The 23,468-nt window shown below is 41.2% G+C and overlaps 1 protein-coding gene across 5 annotated transcripts in view; it reads right to left on the minus strand.

The window, feature by feature from the left end:
- srgap1a (SLIT-ROBO Rho GTPase activating protein 1a) overlaps nucleotides 1–23,468 on the minus strand; it is an 85,650-nt gene that overhangs the window by 39,184 nt on the left and 22,998 nt on the right. For all 5 annotated transcript variants that reach the window (XR_010928367.1, XM_067589181.1, XM_067589183.1 and 2 more), the window contains exons 2-3: nucleotides 14,108–14,303; nucleotides 6,011–6,173 (exon numbers count right to left, since the gene is read on the minus strand). Coding sequence is in view for 4 of the 5 variants with exons in the window: in XM_067589181.1 (XP_067445282.1) it covers nucleotides 6,011–6,173; nucleotides 14,108–14,303 (359 nt within the window). In the remaining variant the exon portion in view is untranslated. The remainder of the gene's footprint in view (nucleotides 1–6,010; nucleotides 6,174–14,107; nucleotides 14,304–23,468) is intronic.

Raw genomic sequence — 23,468 nt, forward strand, 5'->3', positions numbered from 1 at the left:
TCTTGTAAGAATAGTGAGCAGCGAACAGACATTAACCTGTGACCACGGAACAGAACAGTGCATTAATCATCCCGTGTCAAATACAGGGTTTTTTGTGTGAAAGTGGCGTCACGACAGCTTTTCCACTCAAATCGTTCAACGCAGCTTGAATTTCACTGTCCACATGCTCAACACATTATCTGGCTTCTACACTTGAATGTGAGGGATTTTTTCCCCAAATATGTTAACTCAATCAGGCGTGCCACAAGGCTGACCCAGTAATACTATCACACACACACACGCCCACTTTAATGCATCTCACGGTGTGGGATACAGTTAACAGATGAGAGAGATCCCGTGATGGATTTAGTAGGGCTTTTACTATTAAATTAAGTGTGGAGCGTCCATATTTCCTTCACACTGGCTCATATACTGTATCACGTTTATGAGATTATGAGTCATGACAGTGAATTTTTGATCTCTCCACTACAGTTGATACCACGCGCCTCTACCTGGGTGATGTTACAGCCTTGGCCTGCACTCCGGGTCTTTCTCTAACCCAATTATGCTCAGACAAATCTCATTCCGGGAGCCGCTCCTGACAAAAGGCTGTGACGGTCTGAGAAGGCATCGGACCATCTAATGTAGTGGGATAGAGTAGTGATTTACTTCTGATCAAGAAATGGAGTGCACAACAGATTTTTTTTCTACTATTGCAATTCAGTCAGAGTTGTTGTTGTACACACGAAGGGCAAAATGACTGATAGGAAAAGACTTTTTAAAAAGTAGGTTGTGGGGCTGTTCTTTGGTCGTTTAGCTTTAGCACTAGATTTATAAAATATGCATTAAACAAGAATTTTCTGGATCCAAAGCCATGTTTTTATAATGGTTGAATCATGGCCATCAGAATTTGTGAGCAGTCTGTCAGCTGGCTTTAGCCGCAGGATCTAGTTCATACACAGATGTAAGCTGAAGCAAACCCGCTCACACCAGGATGATCCCAAACCCATAAACTAAATACATTTCATAGTGATATAGCATGCATTTTGAGGAGCTGTTTTCAAAAAAAATATTGCTAGTTACTCAAATCATGAAGCAGTACTCATGGTAAAAAAATACACTGCAACAAAACTGCATCCCAACAAATTGATGACCTGTGTATGGGATGGGATTTCCTGGCTGGAGACTAGATGAGTCACACATACTCTGCAGCCAAGCACACATGTGGCCTCCTGTGGGTTTGAGCAACGGGGAAATGTCTCTACTGAGGTCACACACCTCATAGAATCAGGGGGAACAGTCTGATTCTCAGCCCTGAAAAAAAGATTCCTCTGGACTATAAACATGCAGACAGAGACAAAAGGAACCCTCCTGGAAACTTGGGTGCACAAACTCTCACTCTGGTCCAAGACAAGTCACTCACAGGTAAAGCTGCACGATGTCCAGACATGTGAATAGACGGCAAAGAGGATTATGCTCTCTGTTACAGGCTGCCAGGCTGGTGTCTGAAATTAGAGCGTCGTGCTGAGTGACCTGGCCGATTGGCAACATCTTCCTAGTCACCACCTGGTCCGTCACTTCCCTGATTTGTAGCTCTTACCTAATCGGAGGGCAAATAGCCTGTAAGCCTGGATAACCAGAGCTTTAGAGGGGCCAAACTTGGCAAGAGGCAACCACAGGCATGTTTGTGAATTAAGGTTAGATAAGAGAACTGCAGTAAAGTCTTGAGTTTTGGGTAAATTATAGGGTGGTCTGGTTCTACATTTATAGGAGATCTGTAATTATTTCTTGAAAAAGATGACAGTACCATATTTTAAATAGACTGCCTTTTAATTGTAAATTCTTGCATATCATAAGGATGGTAGAGATACAGGCTTTCTCCTGTGGGAAAATCCATTAGCAACCATCAGTTCAGAGGACAGAACCTTTGACTATCTGTCAGATCTAACACTCGTCAGCTCTTCTCCATTGAGAAGGCTGGGAAGTGATCCAGAGCTCAATGAAAAGCCTTCTAAGGGATCACATGAGCTGCGAGAGTGTGTTTGTGTGTGTGTGTGTGTGTGTGAGAAAGAGAGAGGTAAAGACGGGGATGAAAGCAAAGGGACATTATATTCAAGACATGTTTAAAGTGCCCTCACCAGAAAAGCTGCAACTAACAAAATACTTTTAAGAACTCTTTTTTTTTTTTTTTTTTTTAAAGTAATCTCGTTTTTTAAACGGTGGCTAAATGTAACACGCATACTGTACACCTCAAATTACAAGCAATAAGGGCTGTTTACCAAATGCTGTTTTGTGTAACTGATGTCGTTGATTTGATTTGCACAATTTAGCCTCCTTTCATTTTAAAGGAATCTCAATTGAATTGGGGGTTTCCAATTCGATCCAATTTATTAAAAGGATCCTACAAATGGGTTTCCCCTTTTAAGGTCGTACCATCTGTATTCCAACCACATTAGAAAGATGAAACAACCCCAGAGAGGAGAAACCATGTCAGCCTTTGGGGAGTGGTGGGTTTCATATTGCCACTGACATTAATCATGGTATAGAGATGGCAGTTGAATACCCTGTGGGGCTTGTGTGTGTGTGTGTGTGGGGTACTGAGTTTAGATCTGAGTGTCTTGTAACTGTAACACAGACAAGCTGTTAAGATGCACAGTAGAAAGTCTGACAGAGTTAGGTGGTGGATTTGGTAAAAATGTTATCTAGTGGTTAAATGAATAACTTAGTTACACAATGTAGAATTATAAAAGACGACAATTTATCCGTCTTTTACCAGTAGCTTATCTGGCTATAGTGAAGGTTGCCAGATATGGTCAGGTTTTGGTTTCTATAAAAGCCCAATGGTGCCAACCCTAGCAACCTCACTGTGACGAAAAGACTATTTTTCACTTTGGAAATAGCTAGGCTGTCCCCCCCCCCGCCTCAAGTCTTTATGCTAAGCTAGGCTAACCACACACTTAATACACAGACATGAGGCTAATATTGATGTACTCATCTCGCTCTCTGGGAAAAAAAAAGCTAATGAGCATATTTCCCAACATTGTTGAACTATTCCTTTAAGATATATTGTAAAACCAAGTGTTATCTTCAGCTGATTAAGCGCGAAGATCAAACACTGGGGGTGTAGGCCTCCGCTCAGCCATAAATACACGACTGTAAAATGAACACTATTCAGCACATGCTTTGCCTGTGGAAAAGTTAAAAACTGCCTCGAGCTTTAAGAAATCCAGCTTGTAGCTGCAGCCACAGAACGTGACTTCCATAAATAAAATAGGGCAGAGTAAAACAAAGAGCCAGTTGTATGAATAATGAAAACTGAATACATGTGATAAGATCTGTCCAAGCATAAAGAGAGAAAGAAAGGAAAAAAGAAAGAAAGAAAGAGAAGTCCACTACTTGACTCTTGTATTCAAACAAAGAAAGCAAAAACAGGGTCTTTCTGAAAGGATTTGCGGCTGTGGTGTCATTAAAGATGTCCACAATACGGAACTGAAGAAATAAACACACATGCCAAATGGCAAACAGGTCAACCGGAGGATGTTGACGAAGACACCGGGGCTACTCTGGGGTCCTCCTCTACTGTTCCACCTCACAGCATGAGACCCAAACATACAAGGAAATAAAAACACTAGTCTTTGATGTGCTGGAAGGATGACAACGCTACAGCTGTCTCCTAGAAGCTGTGAGGGAGCCCACGTAACATCGGGGACTTCTCTGTTGTTTGTGCCTCGTTACTGAAGCTCTGCTGAGATCAAAGGCTCAAAGAGGCTTTAATTAGAGGCCGAACCGTGTCTCAGGTCTCCTATGAACCGGGACCTCCCACCAGACTGCCGTTTGTCTGCACAGTGTCACCTGGATCCACTGAGAAACTGCATTAGAAACTTTAAAAGGGACAGCTATTGCACATATGGTTAGATATTGCAGATTCCAGAGCAATAATGATGCGGGTGGTGCAATGGTGGGACGGGTTGGATTTAGCAAAGTGTCTTCAGAGTTACACTAAAAACTGTAAATCAGCATTGAAGGTACTCTATCATTATGATCATCAAAGTGTGTTGGGTGAGGGGAGGCAACGAGAGTAACATCTGAAAAATTACTGTCTGTTTCACATCTGGCCTCATTAGTAGAACCATGAGCCTTTAAACATTATCAAAAGGAAATGACTGCTGCAGCTTCCTGTTTGTGTGCTGGGGGTTCTGGTGAGTATTTAAAAACCACGCCCTCATACAATCAGATGAAACCGCAGCCTTGAAGAGATGTTAATTACTTTGAAAACGAATAAAAAAAAAACCCTCACTTTTACTTGGAGGGTTAGATGGAGGTTTGCAGCACAGTGGAGTTAGAAAGAAAGAAAGAAAGAAAAAGTGGCAGCTGAACTGACACAAAAGGCACTCCTCTGAAGCAAGCCCACTTTGTAATTTGGGCCTGCGGTGAGTTCATGTGACTCCTGAAGCATAGGAGCTCATAATCTGTTAGGGAGTTGTCGTCTTTGTGGTGAAACAGGCAAGCAGAGGCCCAGTTTTGGTCATGAAGCCACAGTCTTCAGACGGGAGAGTGGAGGCATACTGATCCGAAACTGTGGTGACCGAGGCTCCTCTGCGTTGCTCTAATTCACAAAACTAAACCACAGGACTGCAACAGAGCTTCATCCCGTCAATATATATACTGTACATACAGTACATATCCTATCGTGCAACTAAATATACTTTGTTGCCAAATGAATGGGTTAATTGAAAGTGAAAGATTGTTTATATAACATGAGTGACTGGAGACATTGCTGACCACTATGAAAAATCTGGATTGTGTTAGCGGTGAGTTCAAACTTCTGTTTTGTTGATCAAAGACAAAGTCATATCTGAGCTGTTTTAGTAGAGGTCAAACATTGGTATAATAAAAATCAAGAGAGAGGGGGGTTGAAGCACTCGTGTGTGTGAGCGCGTGGGAGTGACAAATACATAGAGAGAGTTGGCTACATTAGTTGAAATGACAAATACTAGTGGAAGTGACTTTGTTCTAAAGATATTTCATAAACATCAGAGTGAAATGAGTCCCAAGTCCCAAGATGAACATAGTGACATTAATGTGGACCAAAAAGGATGTTTACCTTCTTGTACCCCGTCTTTAAAGGGGACATATATGTCAGGTATGTTAAACATAGTCAAAGTTCCAAAACTTGCTCTGAACACTTTGTTTGCAACCTTTTTTTCTACCTTGCAAGTTGACGTCAGCTTGTCGCCCATGCCCATAAACTGCCGTCCATGCCGTAGCCTTTGTTGCTAAGGCTGTTCGATGTGTTGTTTGCATTGTCCACTATCATATTGAGGATCGGATTTCAGCTCAAACATGCATGGATGTATTTGAGAAGTTGACATTTTGAGTAAAGAAGGAGAAAAAGTAGTGAAATCATACTACTATAGTTTGTTGCATGGTTTAGCCTCCGCTGCCAGCGGAAGTCTCCCAAGGGGCAGCTTCCAAGAACTGGCCAATCAGAACAGAGAGGCCCCCTCAGGAGGGGGGCCTTAAAGGAGCCAAAAGGACCTGTTTCAGACAGAGGCTAAACAGAGGGGCTGCATAAAGTCAGTGTGAGGTTTTTTTTTTGAACTGCCAATCATGCAAAGATATTCCAGGAGCGTCCCAGATTAGATGCTTTTAATTTACCAAAGTTTAAACTTTCTCTACAAATATGTAGTCATCAGCTATTTAAAAATTTTGATTTCTTTTCATTCTATTCAATTTCTTTTAGATTCCTTTCTCAGCCCAACTACCTAAAAGGCCTCTCTAACCCTAACCCTAAAAGGAATGTTTTGTTTTTTCCTCTAAAACCACAGAACCTACCCCTAATTTCTACCGTATTGAAAAATGACTTAAGGGCCTCAAAGCTTACATCATACATATTGTAATACAGCTAATTACAAGGTATTAGCTCACTTGTATAATCAAAATGTAAGTATTTGTTAGCATTGTCTTTGGGAGTGCCCTGACAATCATATTTAGCTTTAGTGTGAACATATTTTGTATTTTCCACCCTCACCTTCTTGAGTAGCCGTGTGGAGTCCTCGCTGATCTGCATGAACCTCATGATGACGTTGTTGAGGTAGATGTCGCTCAGTGTGGCGTGGTCCTTACTCTCCCTCCTCACTTGGTTCAGCAGCAGGTACCAACAGTTGACTGGCGACAGCAGGTTCTGGTCTTTCCTATATAAACCAGGGAAACAGGGTTTGTTTGTTTTTTGCATCAGTGCAACATTTTTCTGTCACCATGTGAATGTCTCAGCCTTAATTTCTTAAGATTATATTCGTCATTTTCACACGGACACTGTGACAGTTCCTCGCAAAGCAGGATGTCTACAAACACCTCAAGTGCACTGAGGCCTGTTACAAAAGCAGAAGAGAGATACGTCATAGGCCTCCCTTGGTATTAAATGTCCCACATACTGCTGGTTCTGGACCTAAAATACTCTCCATATATTACAAGTATATTACACAGTTAAAATGGAAATACTTTGTATCAGTGACATTTCTGGGGCAGAGCTCATGCAATGCTCTGAGCCAAGCGGACTTCCTTCAACTAGGGAAGAGTGTGCCACAGGCTTTAAATACACTTAGTGGAATGAAGTGGGAGAAGCCATGGATGTATTTTAAGTGAAGTTGAAAAGTATTATTACATATGAACTGTGACAGTAGAAGACAGACAAGGAGGGGGAGAGAAGTCACAGCAAAGGGGAAAGATAGGGATCTGAGTGCAAAAAAAAAAAAAAAAGCTAAAGAGTAAAACATACAGCAGAGCCTGAGAGTTGTTTCCTGTGCTGTGTGCTGCTGCTTCCAAGCTAACTGTAGGACATTGTCCAGGCCAGAGTGAGCTGGGGCCCTGCGTAAGCACTGGCCTGCAGGCTGACTTCCTCTGGGTTAATCTATAACATTCCTCCTGCCTGCCAAAGAGCAGCACAGAATACGAGCGTGTGTGTCTGCGCATGTGCGTGTTTTGGAGAAGTTTTAAAGGTTGGGTCGTTGGGGTCAAGCCTTGCAGGAACCATATGGAGACTCGCCTCTGCTCTCTCCTCACAAAGTTAGTTTGCATAGATAGTCAGCACTTGTCAACACAACAGGTGAAACTCTGCACTCTGCAAGTGACCTGGCCCTGAACTAGCCTTCAGCAATGGCACAGCATCTGCTGTAAGAGCAAAAAAAAAAAAAATCAAGCATTTCTCCAAATGAACAGCTGATAAACATTCCAACCGGCTGAAAATTTCCCTTAGACTTCACAAAAACAGGAAGCAAAATGCATTTGATAAAGGCAGAGCCAAACAGGCTGACATGAAAAACATCCGAGTGTTCGAGAGCACGGTCGTTTCCTACCAGTAAAACACTGAATGAAAAAAACTGATTTAGCTAAAAGCTGAGTGATGCACTGGTGCCACATGCCCAGGCTACACGTGCAAGAGAAAGCTAGAAAAAGAGAGAGAGAGAAAAAAAAAAGAAGCAGTACCAGAGCTACAGCAGCAGGACCGCTGGACAGCATCACACACACACACACACACACACACACATACACACACTCACTGTCAAAGAGCAATTACCATAAATCCTTTCTGAATTATGTATCAGTAGAGTGCGATACTTCCATTCTATGGCCCTAAATCTAGACGTGTGAGGACAGCACATGTGTGTGTGTGTGTGTTTATTAATTCATGCTCACTTTTGCATGTGCAGTTGCATAATGTCCAGGTGACCACTGACATGAAGTTGGACATCATGGACCTCTGCAAAAATGTATAAAATAGCCTCCTCAACAGCAGTCCTTTGCTTTATGTTTGATGTCCCTCTGATCACCTGTCACCGTTTTGCCCCAGTTGTTAAAAAGATGAAGCTAATTTGATTAGGGATGCAAAATAGCTCGAGTAAAAGCAGCCTGTTGGCAGGATTAGCCGATGTATGTTCAGCCAGCACTTGAATTTGCTGGAACTCACCTTATTCCTTAAAGCAACACAGCAGGACCCCTCACTGTGAATAGTTTGACCTAATTCACAGCACCAGAGCTAAACTGATACAGTACGTGCACACGTCTTATAAAAATTCAGCATGTCACACTATAGGCAGTCAACAAAAGCAGCACCCTTCTTTCACATGAAGCCTATTTTTTTGATATCAGACACAAGGATGACCCAGAATTCATTATAAAACAGTCAAAGGAGAAAATAAAGTAAAAGTGTGTTACACAGTAGGGATGGCAAAAATTACAAAAAGGTCTAGAGAAACTCTGGGGGACATCACTGCTGCACCCAAATGTTATTTCCCCATGAATCATGAATACATTTCTTCAAGCACCATGTATGTTTGTTAATGGGCTGACCTACTAAAATCAAACTGAAGGCCTGCAGTGAAAAGAGGACAGAGTGAGAAAACAAGCTGGGACTGACAGGCCGTGACGACAAAATAACCTCTGGGAGTTGCTTACCCCACATAATGGCAGGAAAATCTCTCAATGTCATCATTTCCCCCTCAGCCAGGGCAGGAACTCAGTCAGACAGACACACAGACAGATAGACGGGCCACAGGAGGCAGAGACTCAGGTATAACGGGAAACTGCTGGGGCTGTACCTGACTTAAAATGTTATCAGTCGAATCAGATTTGGCTGTTCAATATGGAGATTCAACTATTCCTTCCTCTTTTTTTTTCATACAGACTATCCAGCAATCAGAAAATCCATTGGCATGAGTTTCAGTGATGATTTCAACCACATTGACATCGTCAAATGCAACAGAGTCAAGGAACATATTTTTGAGCACTTAAAAATCAATAAAAGACAGGTGCGTATGATTCAAGATTTGAGTTGCGGCCTGTTTGAGTTGCTGACACATAATGTTGGTTTACTATATGGATTTGTTGGAATAATGAGACAGGCAGCACACATGTATTTTTGTTTGTGTTTCTGTTCTGTTTCTTATTGCCTATTTTTATTTCACTTTAAACATCAAAATGTGTATGAATAAAAAAAAGAAAGAAATAGTTTTCATTCATACCATTGCCCACTATGAAATAACTCTTCTTCAACAGGATAGGCCTACTTCTTTATTTCTCTTTAAACATAAAAACAAAAAAATGTAAACAAGAATAAATTAACAAATGAAATTATTTAAGATTGGAATTATTTTAAGATGAAAATAAAAACAGTAGACCTGACATTTTTAAATAAATTCACAGAATTGTCCGCTTTCAAATAACAACTTCTCATCTTCAACAGGATCGGCTTATTTATTACGACTGCTCGACTTGAAGGATCTCAGTCGAGTGAGGGGTCTCCGACAGATTCAAGATCTTTTTTATTATCATTTTACAACACAAGGTTGCATAACGAAATGTAGTCTGTAGCCTCCCGATGCCACACACAAATGGACCAACAAACAACAAGTCACAAAAACAAAATTATTTTTTATGTTGTAGTGAAGAGGATGAACTGAGGAGTCTCACAGCCTGAGGAAAGAAGCTGCTCTGTAGTCTGGTGGTACGACAGCGGATACTTCTGTATCTCTTGCCAGATGGCAGCAGGGTGATCAGGCTGTGGCTGGGATGGGTATTGTCTTTAAGTATCCTTTGGGCTCTGTGCAGGCTCCTCACCTCACTGATATCACATCAATTTTAGGGCACAGCCCTTGAAACTACTGTCCTGGAGAGGCCAGTAGGGAGACAAGCTCATTTGAAACTTGCTGCCTGCTGTAAATGCTTTTGAACGTGTGTGTCTATTCTGGCAGCCTAAATCCAGGAGTCACTGAGTCAATGTCAACATACTTGCATGCTCATACAATAACGGGCTGCTAACAATGAATGAAAATTACCACTTAAGTATGCAGGGCATTGAAACAGGAGCTCTTATCAGCAGTGGAGGCAAAATGGCAAAGTCCTCTATTGCCTTACTGATAAGATCTTTCATTAATGAACTGCGCTGGCGGCCTTTATAGCTGCAACACAGTGACTGACGTTCATCTACAATGTGGTCTTACAGCTGCTACCAAAGCAACGTGATCACTGCAAATCCAGTTGGCCTGAGTGTATCACTTACAGGAAGATTTAAGTTTAAAAACTAAAAAGCAAGCAACAGGGTGAAGGTTTTCGGCTGAGCTTCTTGTGTAACATCATAAAAACAGTTTGATCTACTTTATCAACGCATGACTCGTCCAGCGAAGACGTCCAAACGAAAATGGCGTTGAGCTTTAGTCAAATTAGATTGTTTTTAAGAATTTTCTCCACTTTGCAGCTCATGCTCAATTCTCTGCAGACAGTAACTTTTAGCAATATCTACAATATGCAGCCGCAGCATGTTGTACACCTACGTTCTATCCTTCGAGACAAAGAGAGGAAGTCCTTTAACCAGAAACCCTAATTCTGGATAAAAGCAGCCTATTTAAGATGATCCCCGCTGTGGCTTTGGCAATATAAATAATTCAATGAGTTCTCTGAGCACCATCTCCGTATCCCTCCCTGAACAAACTTTGCATAATACAGTATCTGGTTGTGTGCATGCACGTGTGTATGAGTGTGTTTAAGAAGGAGCGGGAGAGACAAGAGGAGAATGTTTGCCCATATTTGTTCATTTGTGTGTGTGTGTGTGTGTGTGTGTTCTGCAAACAGCCGCTAGAACACAAATGAACGGCAGACAGGACTAAATAGCGCTCCGACAGAGCGTTGCTGTGGCCTGGACATCATAATGTGGCCCTGTTGTTTTCTCTCAGTGCAGTTTAATTGAGAGGAATAAACGTTTATCCAGAGATGAACGGTATTCCAGTCCATACATGAATATATATTCAGAAAATCTTGATTCCTTGAGAAGGTGTGGTTGTCAGGGTGACTAACCAGGTAGTATCGTGCATTGCTACTGTTTGTCTGGGTGTGCCCATTCGAAAACCCACTTAATTCTTAAAAGTAATGGTTCCTAACCTGGAGTTCAGGACCTCCTGAGCCACAAGATAAATCTGAGAGGTTAAGCGTTGATTGACAGGATGGTAAAGAATAAGAAAAAACATATTTCTGCTGCACAAAAATTGTCATCGTTAAAATCATATTTCTTATTTGTCCTCTCTTTTCTTTTTTCTAGAGAAACACTTGATAGTTTTACCTCTTCAGATGAAACACTCGCTCTATGTCTAATCTTCTCACACCTCACATGCACAAGTTGTGACGAGGGGTCTAAAGAAGACAAAAAGTTTGATAACTGCTGTCTTAAAAGGATGACACCGGTGGAATTGAACTTTTTCCTTATTGTCATTAGTGGCCATTCGATGTTTAAACCCCCTGATGCATCTGCTACAATTAGAGGCTACGTGCTGCGTGTTCCTCTGCAGTATTTCCTGACTAAACTCCATTATAAACAGCTCACAGAGAGATGATCGTGCCTCGTGTTGAACAGCATGCGTTTCTGTTGTGTTTCCTTACTTGACTTTACAACAGCTAAGTATCAAGTTTAATTGGGACCGTTTCCCATTTTCCCATTACAGCACACATTTCTAACAGTTTTTACCTCTGATGGTAATGAAGAGGAAAAACAGAACTTTAGGGAAAAAACACAAAAGTCTCTTCATACTGTATTTCATTATTTAGTAAAGCCGACTTTTGATATAATTGCAAATCACTGTTACTGTGGTGCAACACAGCCACACCAGCAGGAAATGTAGGCCAATACGTGTTACTGGGAATGAAATAGTGTGTTTGTCAAGGAGGCAGGATGTCTTTGTAGCTGCTTAAATTGATTTTGTTAACAACTGGAGGCTATGACGTTCAGCAGGTGAAACAAACCTGCAGCAGAAGAAACATCTGTAGCTTCTGAATGCGGCAAATAGTTTGGTGTGTTAGTGTGTTTATTTTTTTATCATTTTGTTTTATCTTCCACTCCTCTTATTCTCCCAAAAGGCACTTTGCTTTTTTACAGACCTTCACAAGAATTTGCTGGCTTAATTTTTATATTTTAATTAGCTTAATCAAATAAAAATTAGAATATGAATTATTCATTGTGTTTAATATATTTAATTATACATCAGACATATAATATAAAAATGTTTCTGAGAGGCTCACATGTCGTCCAGACCCACTAAAGCTGAAAGTCTGAGACAATCTCTGTGTCTTTAAAAACATCAGTTTTTTTTTCTTTTCTTTCTTTTCTTTTTTATAAGAGTTGGCATTTTTACTTTCTAGAGCAATCTTGCCTGCAGTTTTGTCAGACTCGACAGCTGAACAGCAGTACACAGGACACTTCCCCTGAAGCGAGATGGATTCCTCTCCAACAGAGAGCTGGCGCAATACTCCCACAGGTGGCACATACTCTGTGCTTTCTGACAAACACTAACTTTATTTCACTCCTGAAGAGGATAGGACTGAACTTCTACTGCGCCAAAACTTTTTCCTAGTGCCTAAGGAGCATGAGAGTGACGGAATTAGACCTGTGGGACATACAATGACATATTGGTGGCAGAAATGAAAACATTTACTAACCACCTGCAGAGATCCCGGGTTGAATGGCAAGGTTTGCAGCTGGGTGGGAAGCCAGTGTGGGATCATGTCCCCCGTAGCTTCACGAGTAAAAGGGCCTTTACAAATCAGGTTGGGATTCTGAGGAGATAGCATCAATTTCCACTTGTGTTTTGTCCCGCTGGTAAAGATTCTCGATGAACAGTGAAACAAAAGTAGCGGGTGTATCGAAAGGAGGCTCGTGACCACTGTCCTCTCCACAGTGAACTGAGCATTTCAAATTTAGGAAGAAAAGGGGAAAAATTATCCTCCAAACAAACAAAACCTATTACACATACTGCATATTAATGCAGCTTTAACTACAAGAATGACGTCTTGTCAACTCGTCTCACCATCAGTTATGTAAACCGGATTCAGAAACGCCGCTTCACGGACAGTCACAGCGCTGGCCCCCTTTTGAATGCAGCTTGTCTAGACTAATTACCCAGAGATTTAGCCCCTCATTTTAATGCTACTTTAGCATTTTTGCTGCTCTGCCAAGCTGACCTGTCATTTGAATGCTGGCTAAAGGCTACGGACGGGAATGAAAATGCATCTTTTTACGCACCATAGACAAATCTGTCCAAAGAAAACAGCCGAGAGAATGTGGAGAACACAGAAGCCCTACTGTATGTGTGTTGTTTATGTGAATACAAAAATATAGACCTCGCGATTTAAAACCCACAGGAAGGTTTTTAATGTTATTCAGACGTCTTGTATTTACTTAAGAAATACGCTCCTAGGTACTTGCCAAATGTTTGCCCTGTGAATCAAGTGACCAGACTGTACATCACGCGATGAAAACCACAGAGCGCCATACCAGAGTCCCCTCACCAGTTACTCACATGGGCACACACAGCTGCTAGAGCCATTGGAGTTTCATACAGAGAGCAGGGTCTATTTGCAGACGGCGAGGACAAACATACGTTTTATTTTTGTTCCCACCGCAAGTTCAAACAATATGCTAATGTCTGCTTTTTCCATGAGTAGAGTCCTACAGTTTAATAAGGTCAAAAACTACAGCACACTAAACTGTGTCAAGAGAAAGAGAGAGAGAGAGAGGTTAGGGGAGGAAGAGAGAAAAAAGAGATAGATTGAGAAAGGAAAAGATGACAAAGGCAGCAGTTTCCTCTTATCAGTTTGAGAAAATGTTCAATTTTATGCCGTATTCTTTTTTTGTACCAATCCAGTTTCATTTGTTGTGAAAGCGGAAAAATTTACATCGTAGAAGAATTAAAATCATAGCAAGGAATTAACTTGTAAAGATGAATTTCCTACGCTAGACAGGTAAACATCACTGTGAGAAAAGAGAGCATCCTGGCAGTAGAGCTTCAGAAAGGGTGATTTCTGTGATGAAGACATGAGACGGCAATGAAAATAAGATGTCACTGAGCTGCTTTTCTGTCTTCATCTGACTGACTTTGAATATGAAATGAAGATTGATATAGCTCATCAGCACAAGAATCATATTAGACCTTAGTGATCCTATCAACATTACAGTGAAAATGAGCTCCATATGTCTGCCTAAAATCAAATGTGTTGTTTTTTTTTTTGTTTTTTTTTAGACCAGCAGACTATTAGTATTCCCAGGCCCAAAAATGAACCCACATAACATCATAAACAAACTCCTCACTTGTACTGCTGGTGATCCTTGGTGCTGCGAGTCTTTGCCATGAAGCGCTCGGCCAGTTTCTCCAGGTTTCTGGAGTATTCCATCTCAATCTCTGCCTTTTTCCTGAAGAAGTCCTGCAGATCCTGCAGCAGCTGGACCCTCATCTCTGTCTGCTGGTCCAGACATTTCTGCTGCTCCACCAACTGGGCCCGGATCTCTGAGAAAACACAGGAAGAAAACAAACACACAGGTCAGGATGGAGGCAGAACCTGAAGGGCAAGAAATACAGTTTGTATCTTCTGGTGATAAATCAAGAGATTCTTAATGTGGTAGAAAATATGATGTACAAATGTAGATATGATGTAGTCATTCCAGGTGTTATTTATTGGAGAAAATCATCTTTGATCAGCATAGTTAAGACACTGGGTGCAAACAGTAAACTGAGCAGACAAGGGCAAGGAGTTAATTGGCTACAGATGAGCGATAACATGATAATATCATTTATCATTCAACTGGTAAAATCAACAGTTGTTAATTTTCACCTCTTATAATTTTAATACATTACCCCAAATTAAAACCACAGCTCTTGCAATTGAAAAATTACACTTATTTTAATCATCTGTTTGAAAAAAAAATCCCATAAAGAATCTGTATTTGCTTTGGTTAGCTGCAGGTAATATGTTGAAGTTGGCTCTTTAATGTGGAGATTTATAGATATTGTCATTTGTTTTAAATGTTCTCTTTTTGAAATTGGGGAACTGGTACATCATGATTTGACATAGGGCCGTCCTGGTTGTTGTTTGTCTTGTAAATCCATAGGCTAGGCACAAAATCAATCATTCTTTCAAATCTTGAATGAGTCAAACACTGAATCATTCAGCCGTAGTTGTTAGTTGCACAACTCGGATCTACAAATCAGCAGGAAAACATCATTCATCTAAAATATACTGATGTGCAAAAAAAGGACAGCACATGTACACTACAGTAGTAGAAAACAACTGAATGCAGCTTATTATCCCTTAGTTATGGCTCTTTGGAATGCTTGTAGGGATGTGAGGTTGGCCACAGTGGTCTCAGGTGTTTCATTAAAGCTGAAAATAACTCCAGGATGAATGGAACCTGATTCCCATCACACCCGGAGTTACAGTGTAGAGCGGGCCACACACACACATACACACACACACACACACCCTCATCAGTGCTTGTAACTGAAAACCCAAGTCCCAAAAAAGCAGAGGGGCTGGCCTCACTTAAACAAGTTGTATTTGCAGGTAAATTACCCTCTGAGGTCTTTTCTGAGGAATCACGCCTGTCAAGAGTGCCCCCTCATTTAAATTTACATCCTCAACAGGACAACTAAGATCTAACACACATACATGCATGCACACACACACACACACACACATACAAATTGTTCCCTCCCTGTGTCCTGCCTGGCCAGGGCCATGTATAATGGATTTCTTCTAATGGAAGGTAGCCGGGGCCAGACATCTTCAGCAGAGGAAACAGATTAATGAGGTGATTTAGAACCACACAGACAACAGAGAGGGGCAGAGAGTGATTCCTCATCTTAAAAAGGCAGAAAACACTAAAGCTGCAACATGCCTTCACAAATGATTTGTACAACTCACGGGACAAGGTGCTATTATAAAAGGTAACAGCTTGTAAGGTCTTAGTGGCTGTTTCTGGCAACATATGGAAAATAAATAATACGGTCAGCGGCACTGAACAAGGACCATTTTTTCAGGGCAAAGTTTAACATGCATCATATTTTCCCTTCTTACAGTTGATGTGGTGATTATAAAGTAAACACCTACAAATATATGAGAGTATGGCCATTCCTTGAGAGCAGCTTTAAATATGTGTAGTGGGATTTGAGAAAATTAAATCAAGAAACAAATCATAACCATTTCTGATCTGGTTATGTTACTTGTGCGCTGATTTTTGAGTCCATAAAAGGAGTATGAGTCATTGTTTATCATCAACTCTTTTGTTTAGCTGTGAGACACAGTATTCCTGGAATATGGGAACATCGTGACAGTGCAGTGTCCTCACCATAAGATACACCGGGTTCTTTTAAATGAGATCATATTACTGTACTCGTCCAATATTGTACTGAACAAAAAAAGTTCATGCAGCACTGGGACAATACTGATTTGTAACACTGTCATGTGCACTTCATATTAATATATGGTTAAATAAATCCCAGCCCATATGAACGAGTGTTATTCATTAAACCATCTTATTATGTTATGTTGCACAGCCCTCTAGTTTTTTGCCCTTTATAGCAGCTTATGCCGTTCTGCCCAGTTTCAGATGTAGGCCATTCCTGAATAGCGGCTCTGCTGCAATTACCAGCTTTCAGAATGTCACAATGAATCATTTTTCTTTTTTTTTTTTTGGTTAGTCATAGTTTAGAAACTGTCCTGTTGAGTGTCTTTCTGTCTCAGGCAGGGAGGTTCAACTTGCAACTTTACCACATCAAATAATTTGGCTGTTTTTGTAGCCAATAGACTATTTTTCCTCCTTTGATGATTACAAGCTCCGTGTAACGACAGACACATGCTGCTTCCATCTTGTGTAGCAGTCTGTAATTGTAATTTATTGTAGTTACTACAACATTAAAAAATCATTTTCATGTGCAGTTGATTTTGTCATTGTCTGCCTGCCTCTGACCCCATAATCAGCTGAAAAGAAATATTCTTTTTGTTTATTTCAATGAGAACTTCAGCTTTTGTAGTCAACATCACTTGAACTAGAGACTAAACTGAACCGGAGCTAGGCAAACAACAACAGTGAAAACCCATCCTAGCCAAGAGTTTCAATCTGGCCAACCTGCTGCTTAATGAATGCTCTCATTAATATGGAAGTAAAATGGACTGAAACACAGATAGGCATTTGATGAGAGAATAAGACGGCAACAAATGCCTTTGCAAAAAACAGCCGAAAGATCCCCAAGAGCCTTTAAAGGAAACCATCAATAGCTGAGTACATCAAGCTACTTAATGGCCAATCAACTGCTGACTCAATTAGAAAACTTCCCGTCAATGAGGGGTGAGAGCTGCATTTATGTGTGTGCTCGTACGGGCACGTGTCCTTAATGCAGTAATCAAATTACCACAAGGTTCCCCTCCATTCATCAGCATTAAATCTTCTCACAATCTTGATAAATTAACCATTTACGTTGGAGTTTTTTTTAGAAACCGTTTATTATTTCTTGCATTTTAAAAGGAGCAGCTACTTCCTCTCTGGCACTCACCAGGAAATAAACCACTTGATGTAAACAGACGTGACACATGAGAGGCGTTCCAGCAAAACTAAATCTGAATGAATGCTTATCACTGCAGCTACACTCTCAACCACAGTGAACGACGGGCATCGTTAACTTGGATGATGGGATATCAACGGCGAAGTAGAGGCTTGGCTTCAACCAAGAACTCAAAACTTCAGGTCACTGGTAGAATGTATAGATGACCGTGTGCATGAAGAAGGTAGTTGTGTTTAAATGTGACTGCAAGTCCACCAGGCCTTTTTGATAAATGGGTAAACCTTCCAATTGCTTCCATCTCCAAAGGATGTGGGGATTAAAACAAAGCTACCATGGCACTGACACAAAGGAGCGTACTGGATCATTTAACACAATTACATTCATGACTGCACATGGAAACTCATTAAATCATTCATTTTCTGAGTCAAACATTGGCAATTGAAGCTGTAGCACCAAGTTGAAGTATGGAGGAATTAATGCTGCAAGGCAACCCACCTGTCAGAGAAAATTACAGGTCTAGCACTTCCACAAAATAGGACATGTTTTGCAAACACACTTTTTAGCTCAAGAAAATTGGCCATGTCCACACTAAGGCAGATCTTTATTTTCTCAGTTTATTTTCTCCTTTTAAACCGAGCCGTTTTTTGTGTTTGACAAAAAAAAAAGTGGTGTTTTTCGAAACCCCTTTCATAAGTACAAACGGCAACCTTTTGTCACCTCGGTGACTGCTAATTTTGAATGTCATCTGAGGATCAAAATGTCCTTAATAAATTGGGTACGAGAGTAGGGGATTCTTTCGTAAAGCTTTATGGTGCCTAAGAACTATAAAGCTTATAAAATAGTTTAACTGATCATCAGTGGAGGTTTGGTTTTTGTTTACCAAAAGAGAATAATGGAAAAGTTTTTACTGTTTTTACATTTGATTATAGATCTTGAACTTTTCACATACAGCAAGTGTTTGTCCGTCTTAGATTATGACCACAGATTATGATCTGGCATATATATAAGAGAGAGAGAAAGTTATCTAAACCCAATGGCAAATATTTGAAACGAATAACTAAGTTACTGTAGTGTTCAAGGACAGCCAAACAGCTCCCTTTGATCATACTGATGCTTCATTTGAACCCCCTGCTGCAGGCAACATCAGCTGTCTGACTGCTTTCTCACAAAACTAACACAACCCACACAGACTCACACATGGGACCTTGAATTTACTTAACGTGCTAACCACTGTAATCCACATTTTTTTCTCAAGTTAGATCCATCTTAGTGTCATTGCGAGTGTTCCTCTACTATTACATGGTGCATTCCTGCCATTCTGAGGTCATCTGTATGGTAAACACGTGTGGCCTCTGTGCCGAGGGATTTGGGTGTGGGGAGAGTGTGTGGTGGGGACATCAAAGCCCTCTGTGATCCTTTTCAAACTGGGGAGCTGAGAGGAGATGAGAGCACCTGTGCGCCGTGTTGAGAAATGACGCTACAGGATACAGAAAGAAATGGTGTAATGTTGCTGAAAAAACAGTCTGTCACTGCATTTCTCTCTCTCTCTCTCTCACTCTCTCTCTCTCTCTACCTATCGAGCAAACAATCAATCCAACAAAGCTCCGTAGGCTTTTATAACCATTTTGGGGTTCATGTTGACATGAGTGGCTTGCAGAATTAAAACAGGGCCTATAAAGCAGTCAGCAACAAATCCAGCTGACTGATGAACATTCAGTCAATGTGGCCCAGAACGCACATGGTGTCGATATGGACAATGAAAGAGCGCTGTTTGGTCTTTGTGGTGATCAGTTTGGACCAAAGCCCTTTTGTTTCTAAACTGGATGTTATCCAATTGCTCCTTTGGAGGCCACATCACATACTTCCAATAACCCCATTCATGGCAACAAATATGTCCAAAGTTGCAGTTCAGAACGGCTTCTGATTTGCCAGATAGGCCTGTTCCATTGTCAAAGAAACTGCCTTGTAAGCAGGATGGGTACTGACCCACAATGTTGACCTGCAGAGAGAGAAACTGGGCTTCAGTGAAAACAACTCACCCACTGTGAGAGGGCCAGAGACATACGTTTTTTTTTTTTCCCCTCTCTGGAACCCAGTAACATGCTCTCCCCTGATGCTCCCAATTAACCTTGTGATGAATCGCTCTCTCTAAAAAAGTATCTGTTACTTTTGCTGAATGCACTGTATGTATTCCTCTGCCATAAAAGATTACAAACTCTCCAAAAAGTTTCTACAGTTTCTCCAAGTTGATTACAGTCTCTACCAACAGCTATCTGGGACATGCTGTACCACATCAGTCCCAAGGCTGCGTTTCCAAGCCACATGCAGAGTGGCTCATCAGCAGTACCTGAAATAGCAGCTGAGGCTTGAGGAGGGACAATATGTGAGGGTGCCCGGCCGCACCATCTGCCTTAGATCTAGGATTTGGGACTGGCAAAGTTGCCTGTGCCTCTTCTGGAGGTTGGATACAAAACAGAATAGATGTGATCAAAGGTAATTACGAAATGGCTGATCAAGTTTTTAACAGAGCACAAGCTTTCAATTACAGCTGGAGTGGGATCACATGCCTGAAAGAGCCAAGTATCTACAGTATGTCTTCTTTTGACATTTTTTGAGCATTCATAAAATCCAACAAGGCTATACTGCCATACGTAATTATAGCGGGGCTATCAGTCATGTTCATGCTTCTTTGATAAATGTATACCATATGGTTCATTCCAGCAATTAGATTGGTAAAAGATGTGCCTACTACGTTGCTAATTTCCACAGAGCATGGCTCACTACGTAGTGAGTTGGTGTTTATGTTGAGTCTTGCAGAAACCAGGAATCTGTTGTATGAGCTGGTTTACCTTCTAATGTCTCTACACATTTCACACATCAAATAACAGACGATACACTCATTTGCACTCCTGCCAGTGAAGAATGCCCTCTTAGTTATTAATACATTACTGTATCAGTTGAAAAGAATAGCTTGGCTTTGAATAATCAATGCAAGCTATGGAATAAGGCCATGTTCGCATTAGATATTAAAGAGCAGAGAGATGCAGGAAAGATAGTAGATCAAGAATGTAGGAAATATAAAGTTGGACATAAGCCCATGGCAACACATGGCACACACCTGTGCCAAAGAAGCAACCAGCACAATTCATGTAGTCACAGTGTTCAACCGATTCCTACCCAGTTTGAAAACTGATATGGCTCATTCCCTAGAAACCTCTATTGGTTGGATGGCCTTTTGGCCATCCTACTCTCCACCTGAAGCGCTCTCTGCCTTCTTTCTTTCCACAGTGTTAAGGAGAAGCAGATGGATGTGAGCTAAAGGTCTGCCAGGTGACTGACTCCTCACCAGTCCTGTTCCACCGGGCTGCTGTGGAGCATTTTATCACCAACACCTGGACCAGATGGGGAAACACTTGAGGGGACTGCTCCAATGAGCACTGAAAGGCGTCATGTGACCGACAGAATTAGACAAAGGCTTTTTGGTATGCTACTCGAACTGTACAAACTTGATTTGTAAAAAGCAAAGTGATCAGCCTCAGCGGATGCATCAGAGGGGCGCATAACACAACTGGCCTCGAAAGTTGCCAGTGAGAGTCTCCAATCATCACAGCAAAATTCCTTGTGAGTATAATTACTAAAATGCACAAAAACAAGTATCCAGGAATTCACTGAAAGCCCATTGTGTACTGTCAACAGATGGTCACACTGTTCCCTCAGGTGGTGTGTTACAACAGGGTGTATTTTGGTCCTGAATACTAAACCCCTCTTGAATTGTACCAGTAAGTTCAAGTGAAACCAAAAACAATTCCAGGTCCATTATTTCATTCAACCATTTTATACCTAAACATAACTATTTTTCATCTTTTTTTTTTTTTTGAAAACTCTTAAAACAAAATGGGGTAAACCCACAGCCAACTGTGGCCTGTTGGCTACCAGTGTAATATTACCTCACTAACCCTAGCTTTGGCTAGACTGCATCCACTGGTCACATGTCCCACATCATGACTGGTGTAGCACCCTCAAGAGTCTCCCAGATGGGAGAAGTTTCTACATTTGACATCCTGACTCATAAGGGTCGGTGAATCATGACCCAGAAAGTCACAAACAATGTACTTGTAAAATAATCTGCTGTTAACTACCGCTAAGTCACATGGTATTCTTGTAATGACTTCATTACGTTGGTGGGACCAGTAAGAAATTCATCATGTGCTTGGTATGTGAGACATTGCTGGACCTTACTACCCCCTTTGCTTGATCTGGACTTCACCGCTGAAGTGTGTCACCGATTCCTGTGTGGTTATCATCTGAGATTACGTCACTACTCAGATTATATTACTAATGTCCTTATCTCCTTTTATTTACCAGCATGTTTAATACAGTCTCAGTCTGTGATGAAACATATAAAGCACTGAAATGGCGACAAATCCAATTTTAGGTTAAAATAAAGCTGTCAGGGACACAGTTACAACCTGAGGAATAGTCAGGTATGTCTGAAGAAACATAGATTTGCCAAAAAAAAAAAAAAAAAAAAAGTAGAGCAGATTCTCTCCGATCACAGCCAAGCTACACACAGCATACTGCCAGCTTTGCTAAAGCATTTTATCTCAAAATATTACAGAACTGGCAATGTGGGCCCCATTACAACATCTGACTGACATGTTAGCAGCTTCCAAAACCACAGAGAGTGTTCCAATGGAAGTACTGTAGACTACTGCGATCCAGAGAATGACTGTTAAATCACGGTGGAAAAGAGCCTGGCCCATAATCCCCTGTTTCTTTCAAACACTGTGAGCTGAACCAATGTCCTTTGGGATATTTCATGATCTAATAGGAGTATGGCATTACTTGTGTGAAGTGGCTTACAAGAGGTACATATGCAGCAACATATCAACAATGGCAAATTAGTTTGTTGGTCACTGCTGCCACATCCATACTGCTGAGGAAGAAAACACTATGAACTGCAACTGGGTCACATAAATTAAGATTTCCTCTGACACAGACACAAACAACCCCCCTCCACACAACATAACAGGTCCCATGGACAGAGACGTAAACCAAAAAAATTTGTGATTATACACACACACCCGCTGCTTCTCTCAGCAACTACAATACACACATACACACACGCACACACAGGAAATGCAGTAGTGGCTGTGATTTGACTTCTTGTGTTTTCTCTTGGGCCTGGGAGTATTGTGGGCGGCAGACCTAAAGAGCTCAGGTTCCTTCCTGCTCTCTGGTTTTTATAGTCTGATTCAGAAACAGCTCAGCCATGCCGGCTAACCGTGCTTACTGTTCAAACACAATACACTCCAACAGTCAAAAAACAGATGTGAGACTAGACGATTCTAAGCGGGCAAAATAAACACTTAAATCTGTGTCAGTCCCGTTTAACGAGGTAATATTTAAAATGTGTGATTTCAATAACTGAAATGTAATAATGTCTGCCAATTAGATTCAACTCTTCCAAATAACATGAGCCAAAAATTCACAGTTGCTAAGGCAACACCCCTACAGACAAGAGGCCTACAAGCAAGCAGGAGGGAGATCAATCACCACTGACATTACGGTGGCCTGTGAAGACCATCGTTTTGATCCAAACCAAATAAGAGAGCGAGGAGCTGAATGCTGGGAGAAGTAAGCACACTTTAGAGGCAGGGCTGTTTGTTCAGCTGCTGGTTAACATCGAGACATTCTGTTTGATCTGGACACCAGTCTGTCCAGCCGAGATGTGTGTGGTTGTATGTGTGCTTGTGCTTGTGTGTGTGTGTGGGTGGGTTTGCTTCTGTGTGTGAGTGTGTTGATATATACAGTGCCAGTCAAAACTTCACACCTTCCCATTTTCTTGAATGAGAAAGTGTGTCCAAATGTTTGACTGGTACTGTACATGTATGTTAATGTGAGTACCCTCTTAAAGGAACACTAAACCTTTTGGGTGTCAAATAAGCCTTGTAGACTTGAAAAGTGATGCAAAAAAAATGTGTAGTTTCGTATAGGATGACAGGTGTATCATCTTAGATTCATAGCAGTGATGGGATTGCAATGGAGTCCCGTCAAAGCTTATTAAAACTTCCATAAAAACTTCTCAAAACACTCCTGTGGTTCACTTGGCTG

The sequence above is a fragment of the Thunnus thynnus genome, chromosome 5 (assembly GCF_963924715.1).
Source record: "Thunnus thynnus chromosome 5, fThuThy2.1, whole genome shotgun sequence".
In the NCBI taxonomy this organism is placed as follows: Eukaryota; Metazoa; Chordata; class Actinopteri; order Scombriformes; family Scombridae; genus Thunnus; species Thunnus thynnus.